The 13,627-nt window shown below is 37.4% G+C and overlaps 2 protein-coding genes across 26 annotated transcripts in view; one reads left to right on the forward strand and one right to left on the reverse strand.

Moving 5' to 3' along the window:
- LOC131551972 (regulating synaptic membrane exocytosis protein 1-like) overlaps positions 1–4,053 on the reverse strand; it is an 81,737-nt gene extending 77,684 nt beyond the window's left edge. For 20 of the 24 annotated variants that reach the window (XM_058795240.1, XM_058795261.1, XM_058795256.1 and 17 more), the window contains exons 1-2: positions 3,352–3,709; positions 1,406–1,480 (exon numbers count right to left, since the gene is read on the reverse strand). In XM_058795240.1, the coding sequence (XP_058651223.1) occupies positions 1,406–1,480; positions 3,352–3,518 (242 nt within the window). In that variant the 5' untranslated portion in view covers positions 3,519–3,709. Of the gene's footprint in view, positions 1–1,377; positions 1,481–3,351 lie in introns of those variants that run through there. The other 4 variants (XM_058795259.1, XM_058795262.1, XM_058795250.1 and 1 more) reach the window with 4 other exon arrangements.
- A 1,615-nt stretch (positions 4,054–5,668) lies between these two features.
- Positions 5,669–12,405, forward strand: asrgl1 (asparaginase and isoaspartyl peptidase 1). Of its 2 annotated transcripts, none has more exons than XM_058794771.1 (7): positions 5,669–5,918; positions 6,112–6,300; positions 6,397–6,539; positions 6,794–6,948; positions 7,703–7,824; positions 8,454–8,564; positions 11,133–12,405. In XM_058794771.1, the coding sequence occupies exons 2-7, from the start codon at positions 6,114–6,116 to the stop codon at positions 11,345–11,347; spliced, it is 933 nt and encodes a 310-aa protein (XP_058650754.1). In that variant the 5' UTR covers positions 5,669–5,918; positions 6,112–6,113; the 3' UTR covers positions 11,348–12,405. The 2 variants fall into 2 exon arrangements, with proteins under 2 accessions (XP_058650754.1, XP_058650752.1); XM_058794769.1 differs by having other exon boundaries at positions 5,672–5,918; positions 6,099–6,300.
- Positions 12,406–13,627: the final 1,222 nt, after the last annotated feature.

The following is a 13,627-nucleotide window of genomic DNA, read 5'->3' on the forward strand; positions in this document are numbered from 1 at the left end:
AAGATATTTTCACGTTTTATTTCACCACAAAAAATATATCCATAACACCCCTTATGAATTTCTAAAGCTTTTACTTGTCTTGAAAAAGGCGATTGCTAACAAGTGGCCAGCTTTCTGGGAAAATGTTTTTTTTTTTTTTTTAAGAGCTGTCATTGTCATGTGAACATATGTAGTTTGTTTATAACCTACATTTAGCGTTTTACTTCTGGTGATTTTATTCAGGCTTCAACATTTATAAAAGTTGTGTTTATTTGTGAAGACTATCATGATTAACAAAATGTGTAAGAGTCATAAACTTCTGCTGGTCTGCATTAATCCAAAATTCAATGGAAAAATCCTATTGGGTTTTTGTCGAGGGAACAAACATTGGCCTACAAAAATACATCAGCACTGCAGCACTTTATTGGTGCAAGTTCTTGATCAGGCTGATGAAATCACAAATGACCATATCCACAGACTCCACACAGAAACAGATGTGTTTTGGCCAACTTGCCCTATAATCCTAAGCCTTTCTGATCCTCTGACCCCTCCAGAGACCATAGAAAGCGAGTGGGAGTGAGATGTTCTCTATCTGTTGATATAAACCACACCGCAGTTCTCTTATTCTTCAGCTGAGAGAACCAGGGCAATACTGGTGTGCGTAAATAATTTAACATAGCATAAATATTACTCTGTCAGCACTCTAAAGCACCACCACAGGTGCCAGGATTTGTTTTCGTGTTTTTGCAGGAAAAAAATTAATGCAACCGTAAAAAGATTTTGATTTACAACACAGTGCCACTCTCAGCAGTTTCAGCATGACCCCAATGGGCAGTAAAAAAGGAAATCGGAAATAAATAAAGCAGTCATTTAAAGCATTAAAGAATGTCACTTTTAAACATTCTTCACCAATTTCAGTCTTTACAAACCCAATAACTGCAAAAAAAAATTAATAAAAATACCAACATAGAGCACCTCCTTGAGAGGTAAATCTTGACCTTTCATTCACTCTCATGTATAACTCCTACATTTTGAGGCAGTGTTGTCAAGGCCTCATTGTCTGACATTCATAGAAATCGCAGTCATAGCAGTCAGAACACAGAATGACTAATATAACAAGGCAACAACCATTAGACCAGTGGTTCTCAATCAGGAGCCAGGCAAAGTTCCAGGGGCTAAGTGTTAGAAGAAAAAAATCTTAATTACATATATCACTCTTAAAATAAAGATATTTTTGAGTTTATTTTTATTACAACAGAAGTACTAGAAGTACAGCTTAGATAGGAGGATCTTTGAATATTGTGTTAGACAAAGGGGGGCCTTGGAGGCAAAAAGGTTGAGAACCACTGCACTATAATGTCTATCATTTATTTACAACAAACTCCATTATTAACTTACTGCATGTAAACTTGACTGAGATGTTTACCTGATGTCGTTCTGCTGAGGTGGTTTCTTGTTTCCGACCAGGTTCACCGTTTTTGCTTGTATGGGTTTCTCCTCTCTAAAACGAAAAAACACATTTTAGAATCTTTTAGAAATAAATCTCAGCTCTTATGCATTAAAAAAGATTTTTTCTTTACATAACTTTTTCTAGTATCACCAACCTTCACCAAACATGCATTTTCATAAAATGAAGGTTGAGTTATAGAGACAAAACATCTCCTTTTGTAAACAATTCTGCAATATTATTTTTAAAGAACAGTTCATCCAAAAATGAAGATTCTGTCTGCAGAACACGAATGAAGATAAATAAAGGAGTACAAAACTAATCTTATTTTATTTTCCACAGAAAAAAGTCAGTCATAGAGGTTTGGAAAGACACAAGGATGAATGAATGAATGAATGATGATTGGGTGAACTACGCCTTTAAGTTAGCACAGTATTGTTGTATCTCTGAATGCTTCAAAAGCGTTGTGAGGTCGACCTCTAGCTTCTGCTTCAGGACAGAAGTTAATTTGAGAGTGAGGAACTGTCCGATTCAAACATCGATCTCATGACACACACAGTAAATGAAAATGAGAGGTTGTTTATCAGCACACTAAAACAGATTAGTACACAGATTATGTGGTGATCTGTCTCTTCTCTCAAAGAGAATTACTGTGTAAATGAGGCTGAATTCAGTGATCATTTGACCTGTGACCTTTAACTATTCAAAAACAGTGTTGTTTATTTCTCTTTCAGAAGAGTTTAGAAGCAAGAAATGTATATACAAAGACCAATAAATTAAATATCTGCATGATTATTTCCTATAAGCAATATAGGACATGAAGTGGTTAAGTTATTGATTGTAGCTGCTCAGTGAACCAATTTAAGACGCATAAATCTGATTTCAAATCTCAAGGTGGCCAACAACTAATGTAATATAAGCAATGATGGCTTCTAAATGGCAGGTGGACAGGAAGCCAAGAAGCATCTTCACACTCATGATAACAGCACTGAAGAACCACAAATAGCCATTCAGAATAAAACTTTGTAAACCATCTTACATGTAAACTGCTGACAAGTGCCTGTCATAAAAAGATCTTTTATTTTTAATGGTTTTCATTTGAAGTACTTTGTGCTTATTAAGTCTTTTTTTTTTTTTTTTTTTTACTGTAAAGCTCTTTGAGTTGAATACTGTTGCTATACAAATAAAGTTATTATTATTAAGAAAATATCATTAAGAGGATCTAACAAGAAAAGAAAAGAAACAGACGAGGAAAATATAAAGCAATGACTGATGCTTCTACTCAAGCTGTGAGTGATGCTCACACTACAATCAGGGAAGATTTCAGTGAATGGGTTAAGGATCCTGACGATCATGATGACGAGGCACGGAAATATTGTCGTGACCAGGCAGGAATCCTGACACTGATGGTGAATAGTGCGGAAAACGTTCACTAACCTATTTAAAAACAAAATGCACGATGTGTCGAATAAATGAACTAATAATGTGACATGACATGTGTGCTGCCTGTGAAACTAATCCATCACACAGTGAGGTGTAAAACAGCAGGATGCATAGAGTTGTGGATATCTAGATCTTGCATTTCGACACACCCCTCTCTCTTTAACAGCTACACCTGTGACCAGTCACCTGGCTGTTCATTACACAAGCTGGATTCATATGGATGTGTATGAATACACAAGCGGTGCTCATCTATGAAAGGTGCCCATAAGCATGGAGAAAGTGGACGTACATGGCCAGACTCACCCACCCACCCACACACACACACACAGGAGCTCAGGTGCAGGCGTACAGCCTGATGGCTTTATTAGTAGGCTATGGCAAACAGATGCACCTACTGAAACCATCACAAGCTGTTTGCCTTTTGGTCTCCAGAAGCAGCACAAATACTACAGGCAGGCTCCCTATGAAGCGTGATGTCTTACTTGAGTATGGCCTCATCCTTTGCCTCTTCCTCCTTCTGCCGAACCATTACAGCCATGATAATTTTCCTCTCCTCCTCGGTGAGGTGACTGAGGTCCGGTAGATCGGGCATGGAGCTCTGCGCTGTGGGTGGGCGAGGGCCGCCGCGGGGCCCCACCGAGGCGGACATATTTTACCCCTGTATGATCGGTGCACAATCCCAGCTATGTAAACCGCTATTCAGGACATAGTCCGATGGCTTATCTGCGGTTGTCGCGAGCGTGGCGAACCGTTCATCGTTGCGGCGGGCACCCACGGTTGTGCTTCTCTTCCTATACGGCTTTTTCTCCTGTCTCTCCCCCACCCCCCGCCCGCCCGCCTGCCTCTCCCCTCCAGGTCCAGTTAAGGGTAGTCCATATCTGATCCGGAGGATAAGTGCGAGTCGACGAGGGGGGCCTTGCACTTGCTGCTGAAGCCGCCTCGGAGCTCGGGATCTCGGGTGGGATGATGGGAGCAAAGGCGGAGTCCGCGCGGCGCTCTCTTTTCCGAGCTCGTGCTGCTGCTGCTGATGCTGCCGCTGTCAGGGAGACGGAATAGTCAATGGGACCGCAGCCCCTCGAGCGCGCGCACGCCTCCTCGAGACGGCCGCGCCGCGCGCACTCTCATTTGAGAATGGGGGCTCGCTGTACGCGCGCACAGCATCCTATTTTCGCTCTCCAATCACAGCGCGCTGGTGACGCTCAGATTCATCGAGCCTCACTCGCGGATGAGATTGAGAGCAGCGCGTTGCAGGTACAAATTCAGCACGCAACAGATGAGTAGCTAAAATATAGCCTAGATAATAATACACTTAGAAACACAAACTTGCTGTAAATGACTAACTTCACATAGAAATGGGACCCTGGACCACAAGGGTCAATTTTTTAATATTGAGATTTATATACCTATCTGAAAGCTGAATAAATAAGCTTTCCACTGATGTGTGATTTGTTAGGATAGGAAAATATTTGGCTGAGACACAACTAGGCCTATTTGAAAATCTGGAATATGAGGGCGTAAAAAAAAAAAATCTCAAAAAAAGTTGTGAAAATCGCCTATAAAGTTGTCCAAATTAAGTTCTTTCTTAGCAATGCATAGGGCCTATTACTAATCAAAAATTAAGTTTTGATATATTTACGGTAGGAGATTTACAAAATATCTTCTTGGAACATGAAGATAGCCTATATCCATAGGCGTAAATCCCGGGGGGGGCGGCGAGGACAGGACCCTCCCTATCTGAGGCTTGTCCCCCCTAAAAATATCATTACAAGTGACTCTGTGTATTGAAAATAATATAATGGACATATACTTAAAATAATTGTGTGATTAGTAAAACGAAATAAACGCAAAAAAACGTTTTAAGTTCAGAAATGTTTTGATTCCCCCCTCCCTTTCCTCACAGTGGTTTGGTCCACTGCCTGCTTTCCTTCTTTACCGATGCACACACGAGTCCGGTGAGAGAGAGCAAGTTAGTTATGTGTAAGTAGGCTGTCAAGCCTATTTTATTCTCTTTAAACATCGGGTGAAATGATTCTTTATCTTTAATACAGATTATGCTGGATCATTAATAAATTAGTCATGACAAAAAAATTATGACATCTGATGTATTTTCTATGAGCGATTATAAGTTTGACAAGCTTAATATCCTAGCTTGTCACCCACTACAACTAACATGGCGATAAGCCTGTGTGTGAACTGATATTAGGCTAATATTGTAGACCTATGTGTTGGGTTTCGTTCACTATGATGTTAAGTGGCAGATCACTGGGTTTAATGCGGTTGAATTAATGCGAAAGAGACGAAACCTAAAATACTATGGATGACGCAAAATAATAATTATAATATGACCGCGTGGTGAACCATGAACTCATATTTAAACATGGTCTCCATGCTATGTACACACTCTGTGTACACATATCTATCCTTACAAGTACAATTTTGGCTGTATTATTTGTGTCCCCTTCAAAAATTGCTCTTGAGAAATTTTACGTTTATTGTCCCCCCCTACTGTCAGATGAAATTTACGCCCCTGCCTATATCCTAATTATTTTTGACATAAAATAAAAATCGATCATTTTGACCCACACAATGTAGCCTATTGTTGGCTATTTATGACTGGTTTTGAGGTCCAGGGTCACAAATTGGGACAACTGGTTAAGGGGAACACTTAAGCTTAATCATCTTTATCATTATTTATTTCTTATCTTTAAAACAGCCTTTAATTTCACACATTTGCACAAATGAAAAATGACAATACCTTCAGGCAAAGCATGTTAAAAGAGTGAACGGTTGCATGATGTGAGACTGGTTGCAATATAAGATCGGTGTTTTGCATGTTGTACTTTCTTTTTTCTCCTGTCCGTTTGCATGTCCAGTTTCTAAGCACTGGTGCAGTGTTTGAAGAGCGGACTTTTATTTTGGTGTTTTCTCCGTGGCTGTAATGACGTGTGTATAGTCACATTATTTGTTGTCCCTGGTACACCATCTTCAGGTTCCTTCGCTTTTAATGCACTCCTACTATCTGTGATTTCATATTGCTGTCGTTAATCTGGTGAGGAATCCTTGTTAAATATCATTTTTAACGTTATGCATATGTGGGCACGTGCACAGAATTACAAAAACGCTGCATTTAGATTTGGTCATCCGTTGAGTGAGATACATAGTGTGATATAGCTTTTATGTTACATTTTTATTTCTCACTTTTGTTTTCTCAATATTATTCTCAATCAAGTGTCTTTGGACAGCTATGCTGCCTGTAGTGGTGGTGCATGGAGGTGCTGGTCATATTCCTAAAGAAAGAGCTGAACTCTCTACTATCGGTGTAAAGGAGGCAGCCAGGACTGGGTATGCCATCCTCCAGAAGGGTGGAAGTGCCATGGATGCTGTGGTTGAAGCAGTGGCCCTGATGGAGATCAACCCGAGATTCAATGCAGGTACTCATAATACTCATACTTCTCATACTTCATACCTAATACCTAATACTACATCCAGGGTAAGTAGAAAACTCAGGTTATGCCCATCTATCATAGGTCGGGGGTCAGTGCTAAATGTGAAGGGGGAGGTGGAGATGGATGCAATGGTAATGGACGGAAGGACTCTAGATAGTGGGGCTGTTTCAGCGGTCAGAAGGATCGCTAACCCAGTGCAGCTGGCCAGGCTTGTCATGGAGAAGGTATTGTTGTAAAGTGCATAACATATTTCCAAATACTGTACATAACCACCATGGGAGATTTAGTTTTGAGTAATCTACAGTTACCAAGATTAAAAACAAAAAGTGTTAGACACAAAGTAACTAGGGAATACTAGGCTATATGCTATCAGATGCTTTTTGCATACATCGAATGCAGTCTTTAGATGATTTTACAAAACTTTGCATTTAAAATAATCAAAGTAATGATATAAATAATGTCTGTCCTTTCTCTGGAGACCAAACACTTGTGTCTGACAGCTGAAGGGGCCTCTAAGTTTGCCAGAAGCATGGGTGTACCGGAAGTGCCTGAGGAGTCATTGATCACAGACTATGCCAAGATGCGCTGGAAGAAGAACCTGCAGCCAGATGCCAACCCTGTGGAATGCCAAATGTAAAGCTTTTATGTAATGAAAACTGGTACAAAGTGCTGACATAAAGTTTTTGGCATAAGATGCCTAATGTCTAGAAGTTCTACTAAGAAGAAAGAGTTGCAACAATAGTTAAAGGGATAGTTCACAATCAGTTTCTTCAGACCTGTATGACTTTTTTTCTTTTGTGAAACACAAAAGATTATATATATATACACTACCGATCAAAAGTTTGGAATAATCCCTTTATTTTTTTCTTTATTTTTAGAAAGACGTCACTTATGCTCAACAAGGCTGCATTATTTTAAAGAGTAAAAACAAAACAGTCATATTTTGAAATATTATCACAATTTAAACTATTTTTTTATTTGAATATATTTTAAAATGGCATTTTTCCTGCGATGGCAAAGCTGAATTTTATTTTATTTTTTTTCCTTTAGTTTTATTTTTTTCTTTAGGTTTTTTCTTTATTATTATTATTATTATTATATAATGAAAGTAAGGGGTCCAGTTCTGTTTGCTGTATGAAATATGCTTTATGCTAACAATAAAGCAATTTTCTTTAAAAAAAGGACTGTGTAAAAGGAAAGTCAGTAGTTTTGCATATTCTGTGCATTCATTTCAAATGTCTAGAAATTACAACACATGACGTGTCCCTGTTTATGTTCTTTATCTGATTTCTTTCTTTCTGATGAACTATTCCTTTGCTACCAGATTAATTAAAACATTTCATTCATGTGTGCGTTTATAAAGCTGTTTTGTATGCATGTGTTTTAGGGGCAAGATGGGAACAGTCGGTGCAGTATCTGTGGACAAAGACGGGAACATTGCTTGTGCCACATCCACTGGTGGAATGATAAATAAAATGGAGGGTCGTGTGGGAGACACACCATGTGTTGGTAAATCCAAACTTGTTGCTTTGTAATGTATGTTAGGGGCCTTGATTTGATTTGCACCACAGAACTCTAGTGTTAACCTTTCCGAGGAATCAGACTATAAATGGTTTGACATATAGCTGTTTCTGTGTATTAAACTTAAATAGAAGAAAGTATTTTAACATTGAAAAAGTACACATAAAAAAACCTAAGCAGCTGAAATGACAGGGATTGAACTCTGACCTTTGGACATGCAAGAATGTGTGTAATTTTCAGCTGCTCATGAGAGCTTGTTGCCTGCTGAGTTAATATTCAAACCACAGATCTAATCCCAGCTTAGCACACCACACCACATTCTATCAGGACACATTTTAACCTGTGGGAATCTCACACACACACACACACACTAGTTAATGATAAAAACAGAGCTGGGTAAACAGGAGAATAGACTCTGCTGGTATTGTCTGATTTAGTAAGTGAGTAAATAAGTAAAAATGTAAAAAGACAGCCGGGTTTTTTTTTCTTATTTGGTGAATATTATCAGGGTTTGCCTCAAACAGGTGGAATTTTTTCTGTAGCAACAGGTTTGGTGAGCGTGAGTGTGTATAGGAAAGATCTCACTCTGGATTTGTGTTTCTTCTTCTGATTCTCAGGATGTGGGGGCTATGCAGATAACAATATTGGGGCTGTCTCCCCCACAGGCCATGGGGAAGCCATCATGAAGGTCACGCTGTCTAGACTCGTTCTCTTCCACATGGAGCAAGGCATGTGTTGTTATTTTTTTCTTATTTATTTATTTTTTTGTGTGTGTGTGAAAAAAAAATTGACATATGTATTACATATTACATATTTATATAATGCTATATAAACTGCAAGGACATATTAAACTGATCAAAAGTGATAGTACTATGCTACAAAACAACACATGCTATAAAAAATTATATTTTAAATAAATGCTGTTCTTTTTAAATTTCTGTTCATCAAATAATCCTGATAAAATGTAGGCGTTTCACAGATTCACAAAAAAAGCTGCAGAAAATTCAGCTTTGCCATCACAGGAATAAATATATTCAAATTGAAAACAGCTATTTTAAATTTTTAATAATATTTCACAATATTTCAGTTTTTAATATATATATTTTTTTAATATGCATTTTTGGTGAGCATTTTTCAAAACCCAGCTTCAAACTTTTGAACAGTGGCGTATTTCATAATTGTCTATTGCAATAGTGAAGTACATTTCATGCCTTACATATTACTCCTTTTCCTAATAACATAAGTTATAATGTATGTGTCTCAATACAAGTGACTACCAAATGTAGTAAAAAAAAAAATGCTGGAGAACTTTGGTATTAATTTTAAATGGAGCAAGGAATGACAACATTGCTCAGAACAACTAGCAAGTTGTAAGAGACAACTAGATTTGGATTGGAACTTAAAAATAGCTAAAAACACATTAGATTGTAATCAAACATGTTTAATTAAAACTACTTCCTAGAAAAAGTAACTGGAACTGTAGAGTAATAATATATAACTGAGTACGATCAACTGAGTACGAGCTTTACATCATGATGGGATCAAAATGAACCTGCCTGGGTTTATTTTGTGATAATGCCCTTCCTATAGTACATTTTACTAGACGTAAGTATCATTTTATATAAAGAAAGTTAGTCTAGCCATATGACCAACTCCCTATTCTTGTGTACTGTGCAATTGTACTCGGTAGTTTTATTACTGCATTGCAAATAGAAATGTCACATCTTGGACCATAAATCAATCTGCACTGTAATACTGATTTAGAAGCAACAGGTATATTGACATGAGCTCATATGAGCGCTTCACATGTGTTCATGATTAGCTGTGCAACCAATTCCTGGCACATTTTAGTAAATAAATAGCTTGAATTACTGCTGCTACACATTAACTGGAGATCTAGGGCCTCATTAAGATGCTTGACCTCAAGTCCGTTTAGGTAAACATTGTTCACTTCATGGGTCTGAGTAAAAACAATTTGAGTCAGTCTCATACAATGCGTTATGTAAAACGACCTCCAGCACCATTTACAAAGAGCAGACACATGGAAGTCTGAGGTATAAGCTGTCTGAACAGTAAAGTGAAGATTAACTTCCCTGCACATCCTCAGAAGGACATTTCAAATAACATGGGCTGCCATTACCAAGCCAGTATGTTGTGTAGTGTAAGTTCGCCTTTGTTTTCTGTTGAGGTGATCTGTATGTCTGCTTTTGCCTTATGTGTGTGGAAACTGAAGCAGCAGAGGTCAACTTTGCTATGTGTGTGTTTACATGGGCAGGGTGTTGATATGATTTATTTGGTCTCACCTAAGATCCAATCCTTGCAAACCACATAATTTAAAGGAATAGTTCAACCAAAAATGAAAATTTGCAGACAGTTTACTCACTCTCAGGCCATCCAAGATGTAGATGAGTTTGTTTCTTCATTGAAACAGAATTGGGGAAATTTTACATTATATCAGATGCTCAACAATGGATCCTCCTCAGTGAATGGGTGCCGTCAGAATGAGAGTTCTAACAACTGATAAAAACATCACAGTAATTCAATAAAGTAATCCGCACAACTCAAGTCCATCAGTTAATGTCTTCTAAAGCAAAAAGCTTTTAATAAACAAATCCATCAAGATGTTTTTAACTTCAAACAGTTTCTTCCAGCTAAAACAGACGTCCTCTATCCATAATATTGCTTTCGTCTCGTCTGAATCAGAAGAAAAATGTGCACAGATCAAGCCCCATTTACAAGTCAAAACAGTCCAAAACTGTTCCAAACAAATTTGTCTGTGGATTTTGATGTGAGAGGACAATAGGGGATTGACGTTTTCCACTGGAGGAAGCAGTATTATGGACTCATATTTTGTCCAGAAGTGACGGTTTAAAGTCAAAATGCCTTAATGATAGATTTGTTTCTTACAAACACAGCACATTAATTGGTGGACTGTAGTTGAATGTATTAATAGTGGATTATTGTGATGTTTTCATCAGCTGTTTGGACTCTTATTCTGACGGCATCCATTCACTGCAGTGGATCCATTAATGAGCAAGTAATGCTAAATCTTTTCTGATAAAAAAAACGAACTCATCTACATCTTGGATGGCCTGCGGGTGAGTAAACGTTTAGCAAATGACCATTTTTAGGGTGAACTATTCCTTTAAAACATTTGCTTCCTTATTGTGCATTACACGGTCACATACATCTGGCAGAGAGATCTGGAAAGATACTACCATGTACACTATTTTTTATTTTAGTAAATCGCTTATTTGTATGGTTCAGTTAAGTGTGTGTTCTTCTGTACTCTCTAGGCAAGACCCCAGAGGAAGCTAGTGACCTGGCTCTTATGTATATGAAGGAGCGGGTGGATGGTCTTGGCGGGGTGGTGGTGGTAGATGCAAAAGGGACCTGGGCAGCTCGGTTCAGCAGTTTACAGATGTCATGGGCCGCTGCCCAGCAGGGTGAACTCCACTATGGGCTGTACCATGGCGAAAACTTTGTTGAGCCTGTACAAGAGAACATATAATGACATATATTTATATGCACATTTTAGTTGATTAAATTTTTACAATCAGTATTTAATACAAAGGGAAATGCGCATACATGCAAATCAATGTTTGTCTAAATACATATATACCTCATGCCGGTAAGTATTATTATACATTTTGAAGTTGATCTTCTCTACACCTAACAGTAAAGCAAGTCTTGCATAGATTGATTGGCCATATAACTACTATAACACTCCTTTTTGAGGGCAGTGTAACTGTCCTTAGTGGTAATACTGTATTTTCTCCACTAGATGGAGGTCAAATTATGTTTTTGGAATCAAGTGAATTTAATTTGTTGTAAGGTGCAGTGCACATTTAAAGGGATAGTTCACCCCAAAATGCTAATCCTGTCATCATTTACTCAGCCCTCAAGTTCATCCAAACCTGGTAGAGTTTCTTTCTTTTGTTGAGCACAAAAGAAGATATTTTGAAGAATGTTGGTAACAAAACAGTTGATGGTAGCCATAGGTTTCCATAGTTTGAGTATAACTTCAAAATATCTTCTTTTGTGTTAGTAAATGTTGACAGAATTTTCATTTTTGGATGAACTATCCCTTTAATAATAATTACAAAATTGTAAAATAGATGTTATACATATTTTGCAACTTTGATTTGACTGTGAAAATAATACTAAAGCAGTAGAGATAAAAATGCTGTACATGTACTGTGAATGGCACCCGTGAACCTAAGTCAAAATATCTTGGCAGACTTACCAGACGGGTTTTATAACTGATTTTGAAGAACAGAAATCATGATTCATTCCTGAAGTAGTTCAGCGTATCATTTCCTTCTGAAAGAGAAAGCAGCTTATTAAAGCACAAATTATTTTTAACCAGTAGATCATGTTGACAATTGAACAAACAATGCAGCAGTTTTATAATGGTCTATATTCTGTGAGAACGTTAGTGCCAGAAGAAACTTTGTAACATGTTTTTAAGTATGTCGGTGTCATCGCACTATTTAGACTGATTATGATGGCTGAACTTCTGTTGGAAGGTGAAAATGTGCAGAAAAAATAAAAATAAAAAAAACCTTTTGTTGTTGTTGGCCACTTATGTGCTATTTTAAATTAACTGATACTGATAACATCAGTTCTGTTGTTTTCATCTACAGTATAGTGAGGTGACGTGGCCTTCAAATCTTAATGCCCTGACCCTCATGACAGTTTAAGTACACAAGCTTCTGCTTATTGTGTCAACACACAGGCCAGCTTGCAAGTTCCAACTGTGAATTGTCTTTATAATGATCAACAACCCAAAAACCAGTTTTTCTGCCCTTGGCGGTCAGTTTGTGTTCAAAATATTCCACACGGGAGCATGCAAAACAGCATCAGCATTTGTCCTCTGAAAGACAACCGACAAGTCATGACCTCTCTGTCCTTTTGTGTCTTACTGTGTCACTTACAAATTCTATAAAAAAAAAAATATATATATATATATTTAAAAGATAAAAAAGTAGAAAAAAAATAATAAAGATTAGCATTTACCTCAAGGTCAGTAACCTTTGCGTGGCATGGTGCCATGTTACTTTTAGATAAAGATGGTCAGTGGATGCCACAATTTTCAATATTTTGTTATTTTGTTATTTTAATATTAAATTGGTTGCACTCACTCACGGTCCCTCACTTGAGTATGTAATCTATTTATGGGGAAAAAATGGTTTTAAAACTAAAGATTAAGTGTATTTTAGTTATCTAATTGAACTGCATTTATTTTGGAGTGAATATGTTAAGCCATACACAATACAATATACTAAGAAAACTACAAATTTATTAATATTATCTAAACAAATCTATATACGAAATTATCTAAACATTATAATTGGTACTAAATCAGCTGCAGGGAATTCATTTTAAATTTATATTTTGCATTTAGATATTTTGCAGATACTTTTATCCAAAGTGACTTGGATATCCCTACAATATTCCTATAGTGAAATGTCAGGTTTATTTATTAAAAAGCTAAGCTCAGAAACAAGCTAGATCAGAGATGAAATGCAAATAAAATTATTATTATTATTTTAATTAACTTATGTGAATTTAATCAGAATACAAAACACTTGTTTAAAATATTCAAATATAACACCACAGCGGTCAAGGGGTCATTCAGTGAATGTAAAGGCTGGCACCATCATGGATACGAGCGCTTCGCCCGCTGATTGGTCAGCACTCGACAGCGATGACAGAAAAGGGGCGGGCCTAAACTCTGGAATCCGCATAGAAAAAGTCAGGAGTGACAGATTGGCCGGAGTGTGTGACA

This window comes from Onychostoma macrolepis, chromosome 13 (genome assembly GCF_012432095.1).
Source record: "Onychostoma macrolepis isolate SWU-2019 chromosome 13, ASM1243209v1, whole genome shotgun sequence".
Classification (NCBI taxonomy): Eukaryota; Metazoa; Chordata; class Actinopteri; order Cypriniformes; family Cyprinidae; genus Onychostoma; species Onychostoma macrolepis.

Bases quoted from the DNA above. Each gene is read 5' to 3' on its own strand.
- asrgl1 (XM_058794771.1), top strand. From the start codon at position 6,114: ATGCTGCCTGTAGTGGTGGTGCATGGAGGTGCTGGTCATATTCCTAAA. The intron at 6,301-6,396 runs GTACTCATAATA...CATCTATCATAG, and splicing joins CAACCCGAGATTCAATGCAG to GTCGGGGGTCAGTGCTAAAT. The intron at 8,565-11,132 runs GCATGTGTTGTT...TGTACTCTCTAG, and splicing joins TCTCTTCCACATGGAGCAAG to GCAAGACCCCAGAGGAAGCT.